Source organism: Candoia aspera, chromosome 16 (assembly GCF_035149785.1).
Source record: "Candoia aspera isolate rCanAsp1 chromosome 16, rCanAsp1.hap2, whole genome shotgun sequence".
NCBI lineage: Eukaryota > Metazoa > Chordata > Lepidosauria > Squamata > Boidae > Candoia > Candoia aspera.
Genome location: NC_086168.1, coordinates 2992525 through 3015882, shown reverse-complemented (window position 1 = coordinate 3015882; position 23358 = coordinate 2992525). Strand labels below are relative to the sequence as shown.

The 23358-nt window shown below is 46.5% G+C and overlaps 2 protein-coding genes across 2 annotated transcripts in view; one reads left to right on the top strand and one right to left on the bottom strand.

Annotated features, from left to right (window-relative positions):
* Positions 1-1830, bottom strand: part of PTPA (protein phosphatase 2 phosphatase activator) — a 39150-nt gene extending 37320 nt beyond the window's left edge. Inside the window, exon 1 of the mRNA XM_063316084.1 lies at positions 1717-1830. Coding sequence (XP_063172154.1) covers positions 1717-1741 — 25 coding nt within the window. The 5' untranslated portion in view covers positions 1742-1830. The remainder of the gene's footprint in view (positions 1-1716) is intronic.
* Positions 1831-10756: 8926 nt separating this feature from the next.
* Positions 10757-23358, top strand: part of CRAT (carnitine O-acetyltransferase) — a 32484-nt gene continuing 19882 nt past the window's right edge. The window contains exons 1-3 of the mRNA XM_063316067.1: positions 10757-10889; positions 17734-17997; positions 19422-19540. Of these exons, the coding sequence (XP_063172137.1) occupies positions 10863-10889; positions 17734-17997; positions 19422-19540 (410 nt within the window). The 5' untranslated portion in view covers positions 10757-10862. The remainder of the gene's footprint in view (positions 10890-17733; positions 17998-19421; positions 19541-23358) is intronic.

Here is a 23358-nt window from a genome sequence, read left to right as displayed (position 1 = left end):
ATTCTCAGCATTTCCTATATATATATATATACAGTATATACAATAACTTGTATATAGAGCTTGTGAGATTGTATGGTGCACTTTTGTATATTGTAATCTTATTGTATATTGATTGTTTTATTGATTATCTTGTTCTAAACCGCCCAGAGTCCCTCTGGTGAGAGGAGATGGACGGTGACAAATTTGATAGATAGATAAATAAATAAATAAAATATACAATAACTTTCCCTCATCAACATTTTCCACAGCAATTGTTCCCATCCACTCATTTGTTTCTGTCTCCTTCACCTCATCCTTCCACAAAGCACCGCCTTCCTCTTTTCCATTAGTGCAACTCCACACTTCCGTAAACCTCTGCACCATCATTCTTTCCTCTCTGTTCCAAGCAGATCCTTTCCTTTCATTCATTGTGAGATTAATACTCATTTCCTGCCAAGACAAAAACTAAATCTAATTTCATTTTGGTTTAAATTTTATTAGAATTAAAACTTTATTATGATTACTCTCCAGTCACACATAAAATCAATACTTCCTATTATTGCACAATCCTGGGACTGCAGGTCGGTATAAGGTAAGTGGCAGCCTCCAGATTTTTTTACCTGTAATTTCAATATCCCCCCATCATCATGGCCCCAAGGAATGGCTTATGGGAGGTGTAGTCCCAAAGGCCTGGAGATCTGCAGCAGGATGCTTAACCGGGTTCTGAGACAAGTTGATACTCTCTTGTTTATCCCTTGAGAACAGCAAAATTCCAGTTTTACAAGATCAAATGTCTGTTCCTGCCCTACCCTTGCAAGGAGTTAAGCCAGGCTGGCACCTGAGCGCTTGCCCCAAGACCTGCGATCCTGCAGCATCTGCGCTGCCAAGGAGCCACCACCAGCAAGGGGCGAGAAAGGAACCGGGTTCTTGCCAAATCCTCACCTTTTTCCAGCAGGTTCAGCTGAGTGGGGGAGAGAAACTCTTTTTTTTCCCAGGATGCTCCCCCACAAGATTTAATCAGGATATAAGCCTCTCTGCAGAAGCCATTGCAAGAGAGGAAGACCCCAATGAGCAGAGCAAGCTCAAAAGGACCCCCCAATGCTCTTTCTACCAAGGTCCTTTGGGACTCCTTCCCCCTCCCCAAATTCCTGTGGGGGTGTGGAAATATAGAGAGCCCCCTCCTAAAAAGAGAATTTAGCAGCAAAAGATGGCAATCCTGCAAGGGCAGAGGAGCCCCAAGCTGCATGCTTCCCCTGCAATGAGCTGGGTTCCAGCACCCATCCTCCCCAGCCAATATGGGAGTGGAAGTCAGACCCATCTGGAAGGCTCCCAACTGGGGGAGGGAGGGATGGGCGAGGGGTCGCGCTTGGGCTGGGAGAGGGGCGGCCCTAGAGCCCCCCCAAATCCTGTATTATTATTATTATTATTATTATTATTATTAGCCTTGTTGTTATGGGATGAGTCCTTTCAAGGCATAGCGTGGCCCCCTCCCCACAAAAAGGGTCGAAGAGCGAAAAGGCCCCGAGATAAGACCCCCCCACCCCGCATTTTCCCCAAGGGGCCGCCTTCTCCTCCCCCAGAGGAGCCAAAGACCTCCAGGCTCCCCCTGGCGCAGCCGGATCGCGGGGAGGGGGTTACGACGACCCTGCAAGGTAGGCCGTTCTTCCTCTTGGAGGGGGGCGGCTTCCCTCTCCCCCGTCCCGCCGCGCCGGGGGTCACCTCGGGGCTCGCTCTTACCCGGCTGCCGCTCACTCTCGGCCATCTTCCTAGGACTGAGGAGGAGCCGCCGCCGCCGCCTTTCAACTCTCACCACCTGACGGCCCCGAGAAACCGCCGGCCCGCCATCTTGGAAAAGGGAAAGGCCGGCGGCGGCGAATAGGAAGGAGCCGCGAGGAGGCCGGTGCGGCCATATTTGTCAAGGGTGCGCCATCTTGGCCCAGGGCACCACCGAGCGACGCCCCCGCGGCCATGTCGGCGAAGGGCACGTCTGGGCTGGGAGAGGAGAGGAGGCCGCCGGGCAGCAGTTACCCTGAAGAGCATTGCGTCGCGCGCGCATTTACGTCATCACATGCGCCTGGCTCGACGGCGGGAAAGCTGCGGTTCTCCACGTGTTTGGCCCCTGGAAGGCGCTCTTAGGATGATGATGAAGATGAAGATGATGAAGATGATGATTTACACAAACACATTAAATCACAGCTGCCAGTTCTTTAGCTGGTGTTGGCCTTCATTCACACCACGTTCTTCCCAAGAACCTACTAATTATTATTATTATTATTATTTTATCTCACCTTTTATATATATAACTCACCAAGAGGGCGAACACCCAACTATTATGACTGATTTATTTTTTATGGGCTTATTCCTTAGCCTTAGATTTGGCTTTTTCGCCAAGAACTCTTCATTTTTCAAAATGTATTGCCACTATTTCTATACCTCTCTCCTCCCAAACTAAATATTTACCGGAATAAATGTTAAAAATAAAAAAAATACTATTATTTTGTTCTTTGTGAGTTTTGGTGTATTCCTACTCCTTTATTCTGTACAGTGCTCAGAACAGTAAGATTGGGGCACTTGGCAAATGGAATAGCGACTACAATCAGTGGGTTCTCTGTTGAAAAAAGAAGCCTTCCTCTGGAGAAGCTAAAACGGTTTTCCAACCATGCCAATGGTTGTACTAGGAAATTTATGATTTATAGGGATTTTTTATCATATCACTTGATTAATCTGTCAGTCCAGAAAGTAAGGATTATAAAACTGATCTTCTTTATAGATGGTGTGTACGGCAGATTAATGAACCGTAAAGGAAGGAGCAGTCAAGAAATACGCCACAGACTAGCACTTGGTACAGTAGCCACGAAGTCCTTAGAAAAGATACTCAGATGCAGGGATGTGTCAATACCTGTAAAAAAAAAAGGGGGAGGGTCATTGAACAAATCAACCCAGAGTTCTCACTTGAGGCACGAATGACCAGACTCAAACTATCCTACTTCAGATGCATTATGTGGAGACCGGCTCTCTCGAGAAAACTCTGATGCTGGGAAAGGCGGAAGGAAAGGAAAGAAGAGGACAACCAGCAGCAAAGTGGATGGACTCAGTTACAGCGGTGATGGGTGGACCATTGGAAGACCTGAAAGACCAGGTTAAGGACAGATCGTCATGGAGCAAATCTATGAAGTCGCCAGGAGTCAAAAACAAATTGATGGCATACCATCCATCCATCCATCCATCCATCCATTTCTATCTGGGCAAGTCATATAATTCCTAGAGAAGTCTATAATCCTGGGAAAGGTGGAAGGAAAGAGAAGAAGAGGACGACCAGCAGCGAGGTGGAGGGACTCAGTTACAGAGGAGATAGGGGCATGGTTGGAAGACCTGAAGGACCAGGTTGGGGACAGATCCTCCTGAACAAACTGTGTGGTCAGTAAGAGTTGACCCTGACTTGAGGGCACATAATCAATCAATGGGAAGAAAGAGAAGAGGGCAACCAGCACCAAGGTCAGACTCAGTTATGGTGGTGATGGGTGCACCGCTCGAAGACCTGAAGGACCAGGTTAGGGACTGATCGTCATGGAGAAAATCTATCTATGTGGTCGCTAGGAGTTGAAAACAAATTGATGGCACACCATTTATCCACCCATCCGTTTCTATCTGGGCAAGTCATATAATTCCTAGAGAAGTCCGTAATCCTGGGAAAGGTGGAAGGAAAGAGAAGAAGAGGGCAACCAGCAGCAAGGTGGAGGGACTCAGTTATGGTGGTGATGGGTGCACCATTCGAAGACCTGAAGGACCAGGTTGGCAACCATCATCATGGTGAAAATCTATCCATGTGGTCACTAAGAGTCAACAGTGACTTGGTGGCACATAATCAGTCAGTCAATCAATCAATCAATCAATCAATTTCTATCTAGGCAGGCCATATGATCCTCAGAGAAGTCCATAATCCTGAGCAAGGTGGAAGGATTGGCAAGAAGATAACCAGCGGCAAGGGGGATGGACTGAGTTACAGTGGCAATGAGGGCACCGTTGGAAGACTTGAAGGACCAGGTTGGGGCAGATCCTCCTGGAACAAACTGTGTGGTCACTAAGAATTGATGCTGACTTGGTGACACGCAAGCAAGCAAGCAAGCAAGCAATTTCTATTGCAGACAAGCCATACAATCCCCAGAGAAGTCTATGTTTGTTTATTTATTTATTTATTAAATTTATATCACCGCCCATCTCCCCCAATGGGGGACTCTGGGTGGTTTACAATAAATAGCATTAAAACATAGCCAGATAAAAATTGCATTAAAATATACATAAAAACAAACGTAAAATCCAAGTGGAGATGGATCACTAAGGGGTGCTATGGTGCCAGCCATCCCCAGGTGGAGCTATCACTCTCCCCCTCCCAAGCAAGGCGGCAGAACCAGGTCTTAAGTTTCTTCCGGAAGTCTGAGAGTGAGGAAATCTGTCTCAACTCCGGGGGCAAGATGTTCCAAAGGGCGGGCGCCACTGCAGAGAAGACTCGCCTCCTGGACCCTGCTAGATGAAATTCCTTTGCTGATGGGGTCCATAGCATGCCCTCCCTGCCTGACTGGGTGGGACTGGTCGATGTTATGGGGGTGAGACGGTCCCTCAGGTAGCCTGGTCCCATGCCATGCAGGGCTTTAAAGGTGATAGCCAACACCTTGAGTTGAACCAGGAAGCAGACTGGCAACCAATGCAGCTTGTGTTCACATGTGCCGATTTAACAGCACCAATAACTGTCCATGCAGCCGCATTCTGGACCAGCTGAAGCTTCCGAATACTTTTCAAGGGTAGCCCCATGTAGAGCGCATTAAGTAGTCTATATGGGAGATGACAAGGGCATGAGTGACTGTTCGGAGGGCATCTCGGTCCAGGAATGGGCGTAGCTGGCGCACCACCCAAAGATGTGCAAAGGCCCTCCTGGCCACGACTGCCACCTGCTCTTCGAGCAGGAGTCACGCGTCCAGGAGGACCCCCAGGTTCCGCACTGGTTCCGAATGGGGCAGTGCCACCCCATCCAGAACCAAAGATGACAACTTCCTGGAACCCGAGGAGCCATCAATCCACAGCCACTCTGTCTTACCAGGGGTGTTGAAGCCTGTTGTTCCCCATCCAGGCCCCCACAGCCCCCAGGCACCTGGAAAGGGTGGAGACCACATCACTTACTTCACCCAGGATGGAGATATATAACTGGGTATCATCAGCATATTGATGATACCTCATCCCATGGTGACGGATGACCTCACCCAGCGGTTTCATGTAGATGTTAAATAGGAGAGGAGAGAGTACCCCACAAAGGAGGGGTCGAGGGCTGGATCTCTCCTCTCCTCACTGTAAGGTATAGAAAAATACAATTTGTAAATAAGGAAGATCTATATGTATATATAACCATATAAAGCAATATCATATAGATCTTGGTTGGGGGAGATTTTAAGATGTAAATACTAATATTAGTTAATGGCAAAGTTTAAGCTAGTAAATAACACAATGTTAAATAATTAAACTAACACGAAGACAAAAAGAGATAATAGGGAAAACTCACCGAATGGTAATAGTTAACACAGGTAAAGATTTAAATGTGTAAAAGCCTTGGGATAATGAGGTGAAAACTGGCAGGCTTACCAATAAGGTAACAACTTAAAACACTTTCAAAAGGAACAAAGGGAAGAAATGGGCCTAATTAAAAGCTTAGCCTTCAAGATGTCTTGTAGCCTAACACTGACCAACAGAGGAGACATATGCCAGATGTGTGATAAGAACAACTTCAAACGAAGGCTCCTCCAGGATGTGCTAAGCAAGGAGATAGAGTAAATCTCACCATATGAGAGATTGGCCTATAAAGATTTCCATGTGTGAAAACCTTGGAATGTTTAAAATGTTTCAAAATGAGGCTTTTACAAGCGTAAAAATAATAAGATAGAGGGGTCCAGGGGATGAGGCGGTGGGAAGATTGTACGTCTGAGAGTACCCAGCCAATGTGGAAACAGGCCAGAAAAGGGGGGTGAGGGCTGGACAGGGAAAGGTATAAGAAAGTGTGTATTTGTAATTTTGGGGTGTGGCATCTCTCCTTTCGATCAGACTCTGCGTCGCCTGGTCGAGGTGCCCACCGCGCTTTGCAAACCGCTCAAATAAAGTAGGTGCCTTTTCAGAGATCTCTGGTCCGGGTTTTCATTATTTTTATATCTAACACCACCGATTGGGACCGGCCCTGGAGGAAGGAGGTGAACCAGCGCAGAACCACGCCGCCCACCCCCAACCCCCTGAGCCGCCCCAGAAGGATACCATGATCGACGGTATCGAAAGCCGCTGAGAGGTCCAAGAGAGCCAGGATGGATGCACTGCCTCCATCCCGCTCCCGCCAGAGATCATCCATAAGTGCAACCAATGCCATTTCCATCCCATAACCGGGCCTGAAACCTGACTGAAAGGGGTCCAGGTAATCCGTTTCCTCCAAAATTCTCTGGAGCTGCAACGCAACCACTTTCTCAACCACCTTTCCCAAAAAGGGAAGGTGGGAGACAGGGCGAAAATTGCCCAGTATAGTAGGGTCCAAGGATGGCTTCTTGAGGAGGGGCTGTACCAGCGCCTCCTTAAAGGCAGCCATAAATACCCCCTCCCTCAAGGATGCATTAACCATCGCCTGGACCCAACCACAAGTCACTTCCCGGGCTGATTTTATCAACCAGGAAGGGCATGGGTCAAGTTGACGTGTGGTTGCATTCACAGTCTGGAGAATCCTGTCCACTTCCTCAGGCCCAACAGGATCAAACCGTTCCCAGATAACAGGGTAAGTACATTCCCCTGGCATCTCCCCAGACTCCGCTTCACACTTAGAGTCCAACTTAGAATGGATCTGAGTGATTTTATCCTGCAGATGCTGTGAAAACTCTTCTGAACGGCCTTGTAGGTGGGTCCCTGGATCTACCTGACCCAGAAGAGATCGAGCGATCTTAAACAAGGCCGTCGGACGGCATTCTGCTGATGCAATAAGAGCAGAGAAATATTCACATTTCACCACTCTTACCGCCACAAGGTAGGCCTTAATAGCGGCTCTAGCTTGTGTTCGGTCAGATTCAGTCTTTGTCTTCCTCCAGCAACGCTCCAGACGTCTCTTAACCCTCTTCAAAACCCTCGACTCCTCTGTAAACCACGGGGAGTGACGGGTTGAGCGAGGCAAGAGAGGACACACAGGGGCAATCCTGTTCAAGGCCCCGGCCGTATTCCAGGCCGTGGCCAGGACCTCCGCTGGACCGTGCAGCAGGCCCTAGGGAATAACCCCCAGCTCCCTCTGAAACCCTACCGGGTCCATCAGTCGCCGGGGGTGGACCAATTGAATCATATGCCTGGGAAAGGCAGAAGGAAAGCAAAGAAGTGGATGAGCAGCAGCAAGGTGGAGGGACTCAGTTGCAACAGTGATGGGTGCACTGTTAGAAGATCTGAAGGACCAGGTTGGGGTCCTTTTCTCCTGGAGAAAATCTATCTATGCGGTCACTAAGAGCTGACTTGATGGCACATAATCCATTTTTTAAAAGACAGGTTAATCTGGAATGGCTGTGAACTTTGTTTTCCTACTGTAATTTCCAGTGCAAAGGGTCTTCACTATAAACACGTCTCTGGCTTGGACAGTTGGACAAACAAGCTGTAAAAAGCATTCAATACTGTAAACTACTGTAAAAAGCATTCAATCTTTACTGGAAATTCAGCTTGTTCTCCCTCTTATAGCCTCGGCCTAGCAATCATTACACAGTATTGATGCTGAAGGAATCTGTGACCATAAATATATAAATCGGTTAAACTCTGGCATTAGTTAGCACTGTTTCTCAACCTTAGCAACTTTAGGATATGCAGACTTCAACTCCCAGAATTCCACAGCCAGCATGCTGGCTGGGGAATTCTGGGAGTTGAAGTCCACATATCTCAAAATTGCCAAGGTCGAGAAACACCAAGCTACGGACTTGAGAAAGGTTTTCAGGGTTCCCTTTGGGCACAACTTTTGAAATGCATAAACCGCCCTTCATTAGGATCCAAAGACAATGTGCATTGCCATTGCAGGGGGAAAATGGACAGGGTTTGTCTGTATTTCATTTTTGAACTTTTTATGCCACCCGGCCGATTCAGGTTCAGCTGGAAAAGGCCCAGCTTTGGTTAATGAGTGAATGATGTTGATTCTCCTCTTCCAACGGTGCAGCCTTTTGCAACCTGGAAGCCAGACTGTCCTTGAGGATGATGACGTCTCCAACTTTTATCTCTGACCCACAAAAGAAGTTTCTTTCTCTGCCCACCCCACCCCTCTCAGCCAAGTTGGGCCCAGGTCCTGTTTGTCGTTTGTGCATTATAAGAGACCCACAATCCACATCCCTGAATGTTGATCTCTTTATGCATGCACCTGTCCTTTGCTTCCACCCTCCTATTCCCTCCTTGCTTTAAAGCTGGAGCAGTGTTTCTCAGCCTGGGCAAGTTTAAGATAGGTGGACTTCTGTTCCCAGAATTCCCTAGCCAGGATGCTGGCTGCAGAATTCTGGGAGCTGAAGTCCACCCATCTTAAAGCCTGTTGGCTAGGGAGTTCTGGGAGTTGGTCTACCCATTTTAAAGTTGCCCAGGTTGAGAAAGGTTGCTTCAACTAACTTAGCACGTTAAGCAAACTTAAGTTTTTTTAATCCTTTCCTAGGCAGATCCGCCCAGATTCCTTGGCAGTCTAGCCAAGTGGTTTGCTGGTTCCTGCCTTCTCTTTTTAATTTGTTTCATTTTGTTATTATATAAGTAATAAATAATATGTGATTATATAATAAAAGTGATATATAACTTTACTTATATAAGTAATACATTATATTATATTACATTACATTACATTACATTTATTAAATTTCTTTGCCACCCATCTTGTGCACAATGACTCTGGGCGGCTTACAAAGAATAAAAATGGTAGCAATTCAATATAATTCAATTCATAAAATTACAAATACAAGTACAAAATATAAAATATAAGCTATAACATTCAAGATGGGAAGATCTTAACCTTGGCACCCCCATGGGGCCAACCACCCCCATGAGTAGCTGTCCCCTCTCCCACCCCAGGCCATGTGGCATAACCATGTTTTCACCCCCTTCCGAAAGGCCGGGAGAGTAGGGGCCTCTCTTACCCCAGGGGGTAGCTTGTTCCAGAAGGCAGGTGCCACGGCAGAGAAGGCCCTCCTCCTGGACCCTGCCAATCAGCAATCCTTCATGGACAGGGTCCGTAGCATGCCCTCTCTGCCTGACCAGGTGGCACGGGTTGTATTATTTTGATACAGTGGTATTTGTACAGTATTGACTAGAGATTATTAACATTCTAATGTTTAGCTAACTTAGACCTTTAAAGATTAAAAAGAAAAGGTTTATATCAGCATTACCTACAATCTGCAATATCAATATTAATAAGCACAAGACTGTTTAGCTTTTACATCCACAGCTAAATACAGTATAGCATTAACAAACAATTGCCAATTGCATCAACATTTTTGTTGCACAATAAAGCTGAATACTTAATACTAAGGTCTGTGCTGTATTGTCCCTTATTATTACCCTTGCTGCGCGAGCTGTGCTGGGTGCCAGTCTGCTTCCGGGTCCAATTCAAGGTGTTGGTTATCACCTTTAAAGCATGGCATGTGGCCAGGCTACCTGAGAGACCGTCTCATCCCCATCACATCAACCCGTCCCACCCGGTCAGGCAGAGAGGGCATGTTGCAGACCCCATTGGTAAAGGAATTTTGTCTGGCGGGGTCCAGGAAGTGGGCCTTCTCTGCAGTGGCTCCCGCCCTCTGGACCATCCTTTCCCCAGAGGTGAGCCAGGCCCCTTCGCTCCCGACCTTCCAGAAGGATTTGAAGACCTGGGTCTGCTGCCGTGCTTGGGGTGGGGAGGGGGTCATAATACCTGGGGATGGCTGGAACCTTAGAGTGCTCCCCTCATATTTACCATCTTTTATAGCTATCTGGATTTTTATTTTTTATTTTTATTGTATTGTATTGTATTGTATTTTATGCTTTATTTATGACTACTGTTTTTAATGCTTACTTGATTAATTTATTGTAGTCCACTCAGAGTCCTTCTTTGGGGGGAGATGGGCGGTAGCACAAATTTGAGAAATAAATAAATAGTTTGTGCTTGTGAACCAAAAGAGAAAATAGACAGAGCAAAATAGGCAACAACAGCAAGAAGAAAAAGAGGAAAAAGGAAAAAGGAAGAGAATGCAAGAATGCAAGAGGAAAAGGACAATAAAAAGGAAAAGAAGAAAAAGAAAAAGAGAAGAAAAAAGGAGAAAAAGAGGACAAGAGGAAAAATAAGGAAAAAGGAAAAGAATAAAAGAGGAAAAGAAAAAAGAAAAAATAAAGAAAAAAGAGGAAATGGGAAAAAAAAGAAAAAAGAAGAAAAGGAAAAAAAAAGTGATGAGGTTTCAAACTTCCCCCTTTCTTTGCTTCTACTAATCTGTGGTGTTTATAGACGGCTAGAAGCCAAACTGCAAAGCTTTACATCTGCCATGCTGCCGGCTCGAGATCTCCTGGTGGTCTCCCATCCGCGCTTCCAAAACCAAACCCGCGCTGCTTTTCCATGCGGACCCATTTCCCTCGCAAGGCGGGCGTGGTGGGGGGGGGAGGGAAATCTTGCCCATCCCAAGCATGGCCTGGCTTCCCAGCCAGGGGGGCGGGCATGCCCGGGCCCAAGATGGCCGCGCCCGGGCTCCGCCCCCCCAGCAGCTGCAAATTCTTGTTGCAGCAGCCGCGGGCGGGGCCGAGCCGAGCCGCCAGGTTGCACCGGAGCGCGGTTGCCCTCTCGGACTTTGCTCCCTGGGCCGGGCCTTGCGCGGGGTTTCCAAAAGCCCCGCGGCCCCGCCGGCGCAATGCTCGCCTTGCTAGCCAGGAACATGGTGAGTCCCGCGCCGCGCTGGGCGCCCGGTTGGAGAACCGGGGGCTGGCCAGGGAGGCCGGGGTGCAGCCGCCGCCGCTGCTGCGCGGGTGGGGTGGGGATCGCGGGCAGGGAGGGGGGATCGCGTTTCCTCCTTTGCAAACGAGGCGTCGCTCGGCGGCTGACTTTCGCTTTTGCGCGTTGGGTTTTCTGCAGGAAAAACGTTGCCATCCTTCCGGACGGAAAAAGGGGGTTGTGCTTTTTTCCGCCCCTGCTTGGCAGCGACATTCCCTCTCTTCTGTTTCTTCTGGCTTGTGAGATCAGCAGTGCCGCTGCGCAATTTGAGATCCTCGTCTTTTTGTGGGGGGGAGCGGGGAGGACGAGACGGGGTTCAGCGCAATTCGCCTTGCTGGGCCGGCGCGCGCGGGCCGCCTTCGCGGGGTGGGGTGGGGTGGGGGGAGACCGAATATTCGCCGGGGCAGCATCAAGTGTTCTCTTGACCGGGAGGGGGAGGAGGAGGAGCTTTTTATTCCCCCCCCACAAAAAAAGAAAAAGCATCACATAAATAAATAAACAAAAATAAAATTTTGACTGTTTGGTGGGGGGGATTTGAGTTGCAGTTAGGAACCCCGGAACGAGAAGCAGAAAGTTGCTTTTATTAGGCAGGGAGTAGCAAAAAGAATCACAATAAAAGGATCACAATTAAAGAAAGGATCATGACTTTGGCAGGTGTTTGGGGGGAAATTTAAGTTAGGCACTCCGGAGGTTGTGATATGTTAGGCATGGTCTATTAGCGTAAATAGTTACAGGAGCTTATGTTACACCTTTATTATAGAGGCTCCTTGTATGATTGATATTTAATCTTGCCCTTTTGGTTTTGGTTGTGTGTTGTGTGTTTTACAGATCTGGCTGGTCATTGACTGAATAAACATTGCTGGTTTAATGGGTTTAAGTTACCACTGGGCAGCTGGGCAGCTAGGAATGATAGGTTTGGGTTAAGAGGAGAAGTAGAAGTAGTAATCTTAATGAGGAGGAAGAAAAGTTGTTTTAACGTGGAGAAGAAGAGGTAGTAGTTTTAATGAGAAGAAAAAGAAGTTTTAATGAGAAGTAGTTTTAACTAGGAGGAGGAGAAAAAGTTTTAATGAGGAGAAGAAAAAGGTTTAATGAGGAAAAGAGGTAGTTTTAATGAGGGGGAGTAGTAGTTTTAATAAGGAGAAGAAAAATAAGTTTTAATGAGAAGAAGAGGTAGTAGTTTTAATGAGAAGAAAAAAATTTTAATGAGAAGAAGAAGAGGTAGTAGGTGTAACTAAGAAGTAGTTTTAAGAGAGGAAAAAGAGGCTGTTTTGATAAGTAGTAGTTAAATGAGGAGGAGGCATTTTAATGAGGAGAAAAAGTTGTTTTAATGAGAAGAAAAATTTTAATGAGAAGGAGAAGTCATTTTTATTCACCAAAGAGTAACGTATAAAGAACAAACAAAAAGAATCATGTCGTTGCGGATTTTTGGAAATTTGAGTGGCAGCTAGGAACCTAGCAATAACAATAATAACAACAGCAGAAGTATTAGAATTCAGGGCATGCATCTCTCTCCAGTGTTTCCACGCTGGCCTGGAGATCAATCTTGCTGCCCCAAAGTCTACAATTTTTAAGTCATTGGGGACCTAGATTATTTGGAGAGGGGGCAATGTCAGGTCTTGTGAATATGTGCCTTGGGTAAGAGGACGGTCACTTACAAGGCCCACGCAGCGGGAGATTTTAAATCTCGGCAAAAAAGATTTCAGAGCCTCTCGTTCAGAAGTTAAGGTCTGACACACTCCAGAAATGTTCATGGGTTGTGAAACACGGGCGTTTTTGAATTCAAAGGCTTTGTATGTAAAGTGTGTCTTTCCTTGGCATGTGTAAATGTTCCTTATCTAGGAATTATGTAGTATATAAAGTTTCTCCGGTCACCTTACAACAATCCAGCAGGTTGGCCTGTATCTTCCACTTGCAAAACTGAATGGAATTATCATGGATTTTTTTTCCAAATTACTGCAGCAGATGAAGACGTTGAAGAGAGCAGGGGTGTTGTATAGCTTGCAATATTCTAATGGGAGAACGGTATAAATCAGTGTTTCTCAACCTTGGCAACTTTAAGACGTGTGGACTTCAACTCCCAGAATTCCCTAGCCAGCCATGCTGGCGGGGGAATTCTGGGAGTTGGAAGTCCACACATCCTAAAGTTGCCAAGGTTGAGAAACTCTGGTCTAAATATTTAAAAAGGCATAAACACCACCCCCAGGTTCCCCAACCTGCCACCCACAAGTCCTAGCTCAATGCTGCCAAAATTTCCCTGCTTACAAACCTCTTAAATTAGAGCAAATTCATTAAAATTAGTGCTTGCTATGTTAAAATCTGCTTTTTCTCCTCGGTGATGCATGACTATTTCTAAGATTAGGTGAAGATCTGTTTGGATCAAGCTGGTGATCAGCAAGCGTGGACTCCTAGCTGGCTTGGGGGAAAAAAAACCAGATAAAACATTTGTTATATCCATGCTGGCTTCCCCTAAACCAAGATTCCAGGTCTCTGAGTAACATTAAACCATGAATCATGGTTCGCTGGTTATTTAGCAGTGAGAACAACAGGTACCACCCTGTGCACTTTTCCTCCATCCCAGGGAAACCAAATTTGAAAGAAGAATTGTGTTTTACTGTTAGTCCTGGAACAGCCCAGCTGATTAAATATTTTTGGAACATGTTCCCTTGTCAGATAAATATTTCTGTTTAGTTGCATGCTGAATGTGCTTTAGGCTGCTGGCCTATCCGCCAATGGCAGTAAATGCCTTTGACCCCCATTGGATTTAGTGCTCTGTAGGTGTGTGCTGAGCAGGCTTCCTTTTTCCCATTAATAATTAGGTGTTGTATTAAATAAACAGACGAAATATGATGGTGGGGTCCCCCCAGGAGCACACTAAATTCGTTTCCTCCTTGCACTGGACAGAGTCGGTCTCTGTCTGTTCCACAAATAGTTATTATAATTATATTAGCACCAGCATAACTGATGGCTTGCAGAGAAGGATAATGCAACGTTGGAAGGCCCAGATCCTAGTTTGGCTCCTGCCTGTAAAGGGCTCCCCTTGCAAACTGCGATAATTAGGTTAAAAGCAAGTCTTGTTTGGGGTAACGTGTGTTTCACGAAAGAAAGAAGGTGCACCCACACCACCCGCCTCAGATAGGCTGGGTTCCACGAAAGCTTTTGCAATCGTAATTTGGTTAATTAGCCTTCAGGGAAGCATGAAGCTGTAAGTTGCGCAGCCTGAGTTAATGAGGGGTGTGCATAAGGACGATACTGAAACTGGGGTTCCTGGTTCCTGAACGTTCTCCTCCCCGTTCAGATGTCGGTGGTGCAGTTTCGGACATGTTTACTGCAAAGCAGGGCGATTCCAATCGATTTCAACTGCAAATGGTAAGAGCAGTTGGACTATCGAACCAGTGAGATAGCTGCTTATTGGAGCCAAGCAGAAGCTGGACGGCCATCCAGCAGGGATGGTTTAACTGGGATGCCTGCCCTGAGCAGGGGGTCAGACTGGAGGACCTTAAGGGACCCATTTGACTCTAGGCTCCCTCCATCACATTGTGGCCCATGCTTTGCCACACTCCCAAGACGATTTCTTGCCCGAGCAGGCAAGGAAGCTGCAGAGCCTGTGGGCGAAAGAACTGTAGCACAAATTAAAAGATCGGCACAGGAACCACGCGCTCAGAGGCTGGAAACCACTGGACAGACGGCAGACGGATTGTTTACGCTGTCAGCCTTGCAGAGAGAAATGTGTTGCAGCGCTCAGCGATGGAAAAGAGAACCTTGAGCCTTTGTAGACTTTGCAGGAGGAAAGCTGGGTTGGGCTGCGGTGGCAAAAAAAATCAGACTTTTCTGTTCCCCCAGCTAACACGTTTTATTAAAGGGGAGAAACTGCGGGCTGCAGCTCGCTTCAACCGATGCATGGAGTGGCTAGATTGGTCTAGGATTTCAAGTGGGATGTAATAGAATTTGTTAGTCAGAAAAGGGGCCACCAAACTCCTGATTTTGAGCCCTTGTGTATCGCAGTCTACTTCCTCAGATGCCTGGGAATAGAGGGGTGTGTGTGTGTGTGTGTGTGTGGTGATTAGTAAAATTACATGGTAGGACTGCTTTGTTGTCAACCTTATTACTAAAGTTAAAAGAGGGGGGAACTGGCTTTGTTAGGACATTACAGCTGTATAAATGCATTTTAGTGCAACTGTAAATAAATCACGAAGAATAGTGATTGCATTGCTTTTGTCTAATCTCAGCTGTTGTTTAATTTTGGGATTGGGATGAGACAGTTGGAGGGGTGCCTTAAAAATAAAATGTTTGTATGTACTTTTTAATTGAGGTTCTCCATAGTTGGCATGATCAATACCAAGGTAGCGAATTACAGGTAGTCCTCACTTAATGACCATTTGTTTAGTGACAGTTTGGACTTATGACGGTGCTGGGAAAACCAACTTACTGACTGGTCCTCACACTTACAACTGTCATAGCGTCCATGCAGTCACGTGATCATGATTTGGGCGCTTGGCAACTGGTTCACATTTATGATCATTGCAGTGTCCTATTTCGACCTTCCTGGTCGGCTTCTGGCAAGCAAAATCAGTGGGGAACTGTGTGATTCACTTAACGACCATGTGATTCACTTAACACCCACTGCAAAAAAGGTCGTAAAATTGGGTCGGATTCGCTTAATGACTGCTTTGCTTAGCAACTGAAATTCCGGTCCCAATTGTGGTCATTAAGCGAGGACTACCTGTAGCCTTAACTAAAAAGTATGGATAATGAACCAGGGTTACTGTTATTCCAAGAAATCCTTTAAAAGTTTGTTTCGTTAGAGGATTGTTTATGGGGACACTCGGGTCTGTGGCAAGGTGAAATGTGTTGGCATAAGGAACGGGGAAAAACACTTTGATGCCCCTGTGAAGAAATCACGGTGAGATGCAGACCAGACATTCTGGCGTTGATTGATTAGGTAATCTGAAGAATTTGATAAGAAACTTTGGTCGAGATTGAAACTGCAATGACGGAGTTCAATCTGGGTCTTTCCCAGTGAAATCAGTCTTGGCCATTCCTGTTTGTCAAGGATGGCTTTAAAGTCCAAGGCTGAATTTGCCATCTGCTGGAGCCCAGATATGGCCCCTTCCAATGTTGGTTGAATGTCTGCTTGTTCTCTGCTGCGGAAACTAGCTTCATGTAAAGAATGAATGGTGGCTGGTGTAAAGATGGGGGATGTTCTCCTGGTGCTGTGGGTGACCTGATGACAATTTAGATCCCGTCCTGCTGTTTTTTGGGGAAATCCAGCGCCGTGGGTGACAGTGGGGTCTTTTTTCAGGTAGAGGGGTGCCGAGGGCCCATTTAAAGCACCGTCCCCCGGTCAGCCCATTGGAGAAAGATTTTGGAAAGGCTGTTTTAAGCCAGGCAGTGAATTCGGTGAGAAACGCCGCGGTCTCCAAGCCGAAGTTCTCAGCTTTTGCTCCCTGGTGCGATTCTATTTCAGACCTTCACCCTTCAGTGGCGTAAATGCCAAGGGAAAGGGTGCATTTGTTCCAGGGGCGAATGACATTTCTTCCTTCCCTGCCTTCTTTTCAAGACCCAAATTAGGAGACTCACCCTGGGGGCCACTATGCCGCTCAGGGCACGAAAGCGAAGGCATCACGGGTTGTTGGAAACGTAAAAGACGGGGGGAAAGATCTTTGCACCGAGACTGAGCCGGCTGCTTCTGAATTCTTTGCTGCATTTTCAGAAGTGCTGAGCACCTCCCGTGTTTTTACTGTGCTCGCGTTACAGCTGAGCTTGGATTCTGGAGCTGCTTTGTTGCTTTGATTATTTATTTTTATTATTATTATTATTTGCTTTATTTGTTTATTATATATTTTATTGATTATTATTTGTTCAGTGGAAGAAAAGATACAGAGCAAAGAATAACAAAGATAATTGAGAAATAGAAAAACAGAAATTAGAGAACAAAAAAACCCCCCATAGATTTCTGCCTTCTTTCTTTTGAGTAATTGTCACTTCAGCGTTTCCCCAAATCTTTGCCCCCTTTTTAATCCCCAAATCATTCGTTTTTTCTTCTTTTGGCAAAAAGTCCGTCTGAGGTTTCCAGTCTTTCAAAAAAGCCTTAAATCGTTGGCAAGCTACTTTGAAAACTTCCAGAAAAAAAAGTCCACTGGAATTGGGGGGCTAATGCATTCGCTGTTTCCAGGTAGAAATCTAGCAGGTCAGGGAACAGGCTAAGTTAGAATCCTGTTCCCTTATAGGTAGTCCTTAACTTATGACCACAATTGCGACTGGAACTTCTGTTGCTAAGCAAAGCAGTTGTTAAGTGAGTCACACCCAATTTTACAACCCTTTTTGCTGCACCTGTTAAGCAAATCACTGTCCTTGTTAAGGGGGTCATGTGGTTGTTAAGTGAATCTGGCTTCCCCATTGACTTTGCTTGTTGGAAGCCAGCTGGGAAGGTTGCAAATGGCGATCACGTGACCCTGGGATGCTGCAACCATTGTAAATGCATGCCGGTTGCCAAGCGCCTGAATTTTGATCACGTGACTGCAGGGATGCTGTGATGGTTGTAAGTGCAAGGACTGGTTGCAAGTTACTTTTTTCAGCGCCGTCATAATTTCAAACCGTCGCTAAATGAATGGTCGTAAGTCGAGGACTACCTTTATACCTCAGTTTCTCCATGCAAGGAGTCTCATTGTTTAAAAAACAAACCAAGAAAAATACAGAGAGCCATTTATTCATGTGCCCAACATTCGTATGACTGACTAGTGAAGTTGGTGAAAGAACAAAGGGCACTCACACGTGTTCGGTGTGTGTTACAGGTGAAGCCATCCGGGTGGTTGAAGCCGGTGGCATTCAGGAAACTACGAGGGCGCTACCTTACCCATCAAGAAGGTTTGCCCCATCTCCCGGTTCCTCCTCTGCAACAGACTTTGGATCGTTACCTGTTAGCGCTGGAGCCCGTAATAAGCAATGAGGAACTTAGCCACACCAAAGAGTTGGTGCGGGATTTTCAGAAACCGGGTGGCGTCGGAGAGCGACTGCAGAAAGGACTGGAGAGAAGAGCTCGGAAGCATGAAAATTGGGTAGGTGGTACCCTGAGAATTGGGAACAAGGGCATTGGGTTTTAGAGACCCTTTTCCTGGTGCAGAGCCCTGGGTTTAATCAGAAAATTCATCCATACCAGACGCCTGGGTGATGAAGTGGTATGTGGGAAAGACCTTGGGAGACAAAGCAAAGAGATGCTACTACGAAACAGATAAGAGGCAGCTTAGCCTGCAGCTGCATAATGGATGGAGAAAGAGGCTCAGAAGGGACCCTCCCTAGTTTTTCGGGCTGTGAAGGAGACGGGGGGAGAATTGTACTTTCATGCTTGCAAGATGGATGTTGGTCTTGCGGGGCAAACCAGATGGGAACCACAACCGGATGAGCTATTTTTACTTAGTTGTAAAGCGACATTGACAGAATCTTGCAAGTCTGAAAGTACAATTCTCCCCCCATCTCCTTTACAGCCCAAAAAACTAGGAAGGGTCCCTTCTGAGCCTCTTCCCCTGCCCACTATCCTTCTACGGGCTACGCTGTCTCTTATCTGACCATTCCCTTGGCAGCGTCTCTTCGCCCTGTCTCCCAAGGTCTTTCCCACATACCATCACAGGCACCCAGCCAAAGATGAAACCATTCCAATCCACTTTTAAAAAATGATTAAACATGATGGCTCTAAGATCCACCAGCCAGAAATTAAGGGCCAGCAGCACGACAGGATTTTGCCAGTGAGGTTTTTAAAAATCTTGTTTGGAGGCAATGGAGCTTTTTGGACAAAATGCATCAGGTGTCTAGCCTAGAGAGGCCTTCAACCACCCTTAGCCTGGATCCTGAAATAGTAGGGGTTGACCCTTCTGATAATTTTTAGCAAAAAGTTAAGTTTGGGCGTTGCAGTCCCAACAATCTCAGTGGGCGCCAGATTGGGGAGCAGCTTTACTTAAGGGTGATCTAACTTTCTGAACTCATGGGTCTGCTTGGAATATTTGAAGCTAGTTGTGGGTGCACTCACAAAATGGCGCCATGCTGGTTACAGCCACTCTCAAAACATCTAATAAGCAGAAGGCAGATGAACCTTTTTTTTCCCTCCCCTATGCTTTCTAACCCTCCGGAGACACTCCACCTGACCACTTATTTTTAATATCCGTCTTTAATTTACTGGGAGTTTGTTGGTCTCTGGCCACAGCTACAAATAAAAGGAATGAATTTATTGCGAATTGCTTCATCGACGAATTGAATCCCTGCTTTGGGCGGGCGCTCTTTCCCCCAATTTATTTTGAACGTCAGTCTTTTATTCAGTGTAAGTTTGCCGGTCTTTGACCATCACTAGAAATAAGGGGAATCGATTCGGTGTGAATTGCTTTGTTAATGAATTGAATCCCTGCCTTGGGACTCTTTTTAACGGAAGACTGACGTTTTATAATGTAAGTTGGTGGCCCAGCTCATTGCATGGTTTCTGTTCTCAACCAAGCTTTCGGATTGGTGGCTGAAAACAGCTTATCTGGAGTATCGGCTGCCGGTGGTCATCCATTCCAGTCCTGGCGTCGTGCTGCCTAAACAAGATTTCCTGGATCGGCAGGGACAGCTCAGGTAACCCTGCTTGGCTTTGTGGTCAAACCCCGTTGTTGCAGAAGTTCATTTATATTTATTTATTTATATTTCAAATTTCTTTCACCGCCCATCTCCCCCAAAGGGGGACTCTTTGCGAAGTTCATTTGTGAAGGCGAAACCTGCAGCTTTCAAGCATCTGGGGCTGTTGGGGGGCACTTCCATTTTCCAGGAATAGGGCCCCTGAAACTCAGAGGTGAAGATGCCCTGTGGCTTTCATGCAGTTTGCTCAAAGAGAGCTTTGGGGGACCAACCCCAAAACCAGGAAAGGCTCCATATAGCTGCACTGGCATTCTGTAAGCTCCCCACTTCATCTTATCACAAAGTCTTGGACATGTGTAATGGTCTGCAGGAATGACCTTGAGAGACGGGAAGAGCCCCAGCCAAGGTCAGATAAGGGGCAGCTGAGCCCGCAGAAGGAAAAGGGGTGTGGGAAGCATCTCAGAAGGGACCCCTCCCTAGTTTCTTGGGCTGTAAAGGAGACGGGGGAGAAATGTACTTTCAGACTTGCAGGATTCTGTTAATGTAGCCTTACAATAAAGTACACGTAGTCCTTGACTTACAACCACAATTAGGACCAGAACTTCCATCACTAAGTGATGCGGTTGTTAAGTGAGTTGCGCCCAATTTTATGACCTTTTTTGCCATGGTCATTAAGTGAATCCAGCTTCCCCCCTTGACTTTGCTTGTCGGAAGCCCCCTGGGAAGGTTGCATATGGCAATCACATGACCCTGGGATGCTGCAACTGTTGTAAATCCATGCCCCAATTTTGATCATGCAACCACAAGGATACTGCGACGGTTGTAAGTGCGAGGACTGGTCTTAAGTCGCTTTTTCCAGCACTGTCGTAGCCTCGAACAGTCATTAATGAATGGTCATAAGTTGAGAACTACCTGTAGAATTAGCTCATCTGGCTCTGCTTCCTATCTGGACTACCTCGCAAGGGTGATATCAGTCTTGCAAGTCTGAAAGTACAATTCTCCCCCCATCCCCTTTACAACCCAAGAAACTAGGGAGGGTCCCTTCTGAACCTTTTGCTCCATCCATTATCTAGCTGTGGGCTCAGCTGCCTTTTATCCGACCATTCCCTTGGCTGCAGCTCTTCTCCCTGTCTCCCAGGGTCATTCCTGGAGACCATTACAACATGGCTAACTAAGGGTCTTTATTGCATCCAAGAAAAAAGCCATTTCGGTCTATAGATTGCAGAGCAGAAGGATGCTGCCTTTAGCACCCACGGCAGTTTAAATCCAATTCTTCTTCCCTGCAGCTTAATGGACACCTTGCTTTGCATTTCTCTGGGTTGTGGGTTGAAATAATTAGGATTCCTGCTCTAAGCATGTCTTCACTGCTGATCTCTCCTTCTCCTTCATTCCCGCTCAGTTTGAATGTTTCTTCACCGAGACTGTAAATTAAGCTAAGAAAGGCAAGAAGCGAAATCTGGTTTGATTAGTTGGACTACGGGATCCATCATTCAAAATAGGGCTGGGCTAGAAAGCCCCCCCCCCATGGTCACATGATCACATTTCGGGTGCTTGGCAGCCAGCTTGTATTTACGACCGGTTGCAGCGTCCCATGGTCACGTGATCGCGTTTTGCAACATTTTTTGCTGTTTTCCGGCAAAAAACGTCCATTGGGGAAGCTGGATTTGCTTACCAACCTGTGATTCACTTAATGACTGCTGGAAAAATGGTTGTAAAATTGGGTCCGGTCACACGGTGACTCAATTTACGACCACGACAACTTACGATGGACATTACGGTCATAAGTCGAGGACTACCTATACTTGTTTTTATTTTGGGTTTTTTGGCTGGGGCTGTTTTGGATAGTTCATTCTTATACTTTTTCTGTTTTCAATCTTGTTCTGATCCCTGTGGGTTTAGTCAACATTTCAGAGGGGAAACAGATGTAAAGCAAAAAGTGACCTACCCCAGCTATTTTGAATACCGCTTGCTGCAAATCTTCTAACCGCTGCTGGTATTTTTATCTTTCATCTTGATAAATTGGTGAGCTGCCGCTCACTGGGAATGCCAAAAAAAGGGGGGGGGATATTTGATCTTTGCAGCGGGATCACCTTTCCCTCCCTAGCCCCCCCCCTTTCACCTTTCATCTCATTCTCAGCCACATTTAAAAATACCGGCCAATGAAAAGAAAGAGCGGGCGATGAACGCATCAGAAAGGAATTTTCCTTCTCCTGCAGGGTCCTTCCCTGATGGGCCTGGCTCCAATCCCCCACAAGCTTTGCCCCCCCCCCCATGGAGCTGACCCCCTCCCTGAGCAAAAAGCATCACCCAGACAGGGAGGGGCTGGGTTTGACTGAGCTCCCAGTGTGGCAAGAAAGACTGTAGAACGGTGTTTCTCAACCTCAGGAACTCTAAAATGGGTGGACTTCAACTCCCAGAATTCCCCAGCCAGCCTGGCTGGCCAGGGAATTCTGGGAGTTGAAGTCCACCCATCTTAAAGTTGCCAAGGTTGAGAAACACTGCTGTGGGGCATTCTTCCAAACAGACACATGGGTACTTTTCCAGTTAAAAAAGGGACTTTGATGCTGGATGGGGGCGGCAACTGAGCGTACGCCGGCCTGCATTGATGTGGGAAGAGATGCCACCCCCTCCAGCCCTTAATCCTTGGCTGAGGATGATGAGAGTTGTGGTCTGACATCTCCAGTGGGCACCGGGATGGAGAAGGGTGTCCTAGCAAGGGGAGAGAAATCAACAGCATTTGATAAGGTGAATTCATCTCAACAGGGCCTTTTGCTTCCCCCCCCAAATTTGGGTGTTTTGCAAGATGGTTGTCAGCCCCACTAGACAGGAAATCAATTCCACCAGAAGGCTAAAACTACAGGTAGTCCTGGACTTACAACCACAACTGGGACCAGAACTTCTGTTGCTAAGTGAGGAGGTTGTTAAGTGAGTCATGCCTAATTTTATGATCTTTTTGCCACAGTTGTTAAGTGAATCACTTGGTCATTAAGTGAATCCAGTTTCCCCCATTGACTTTGCTTGTCAGAAGCTGGCTGGGAAGGTAGCAAATGGTGATCACGTGACCCCGGGATGCTGGAACTGTTATAAATACGTGCGGGTTGCCAAGCATTTGAATTTTGATCATGTGACCGCAGGGACGCTGCAACGGTCATAAGTGTGAGGAACAGTCAAAAGTCATTTTTCCCAGCGTGGTAGTAACTTTGAATGGTCGCTAAACAAACGGTCGTAAGTCGAGCACTTCCTGTAGTTTTGTTGAGAGTGGCTACAATAACAGTCTTGCAAGTCTGCTTCTCCTCCTGCAAATTAGGGAGGCATCTGTTTGAACCACTTCCAAACATTATCTCATTTCTCAGCCCTTAAAAACATTTCAGACCCTTTGGCCAAGGGTTCTTGCGCATCTCCGTCAAGGTCCTCTTCCTTCCTCTCTTGAGCTACCTTACAGGATCGTTGTGAAATGTCCAGCCCATGCTATGATAGCTTTTTGAACATTTGGAAATGCTGTGGCTTCTTTCTTTCAATGTTTTCGTACACTCCAGTTAGCTGAGAACTTGCAGTTGAGAAGATAAAAATCAAATAATCGTATTTTTAATGAGGATTATAACATACCAGCAACAAAGAATTGGGGGAATCCCAATACTGAAAAACTGGTCAAGAGCGAAGAGGTGAAGATCTCGTGAGACTCCCAGATACAATGGGCTGATAAACCTTGAGCCCATAATAAGCCAGACACGAGTAAGGAGCAAGTTTAGATCAGTAGCAGTAGCTGGGGATAGAAAGGTCAGTGAGGGAAAAGGAGAACGAATCGGGAAATACCAAGA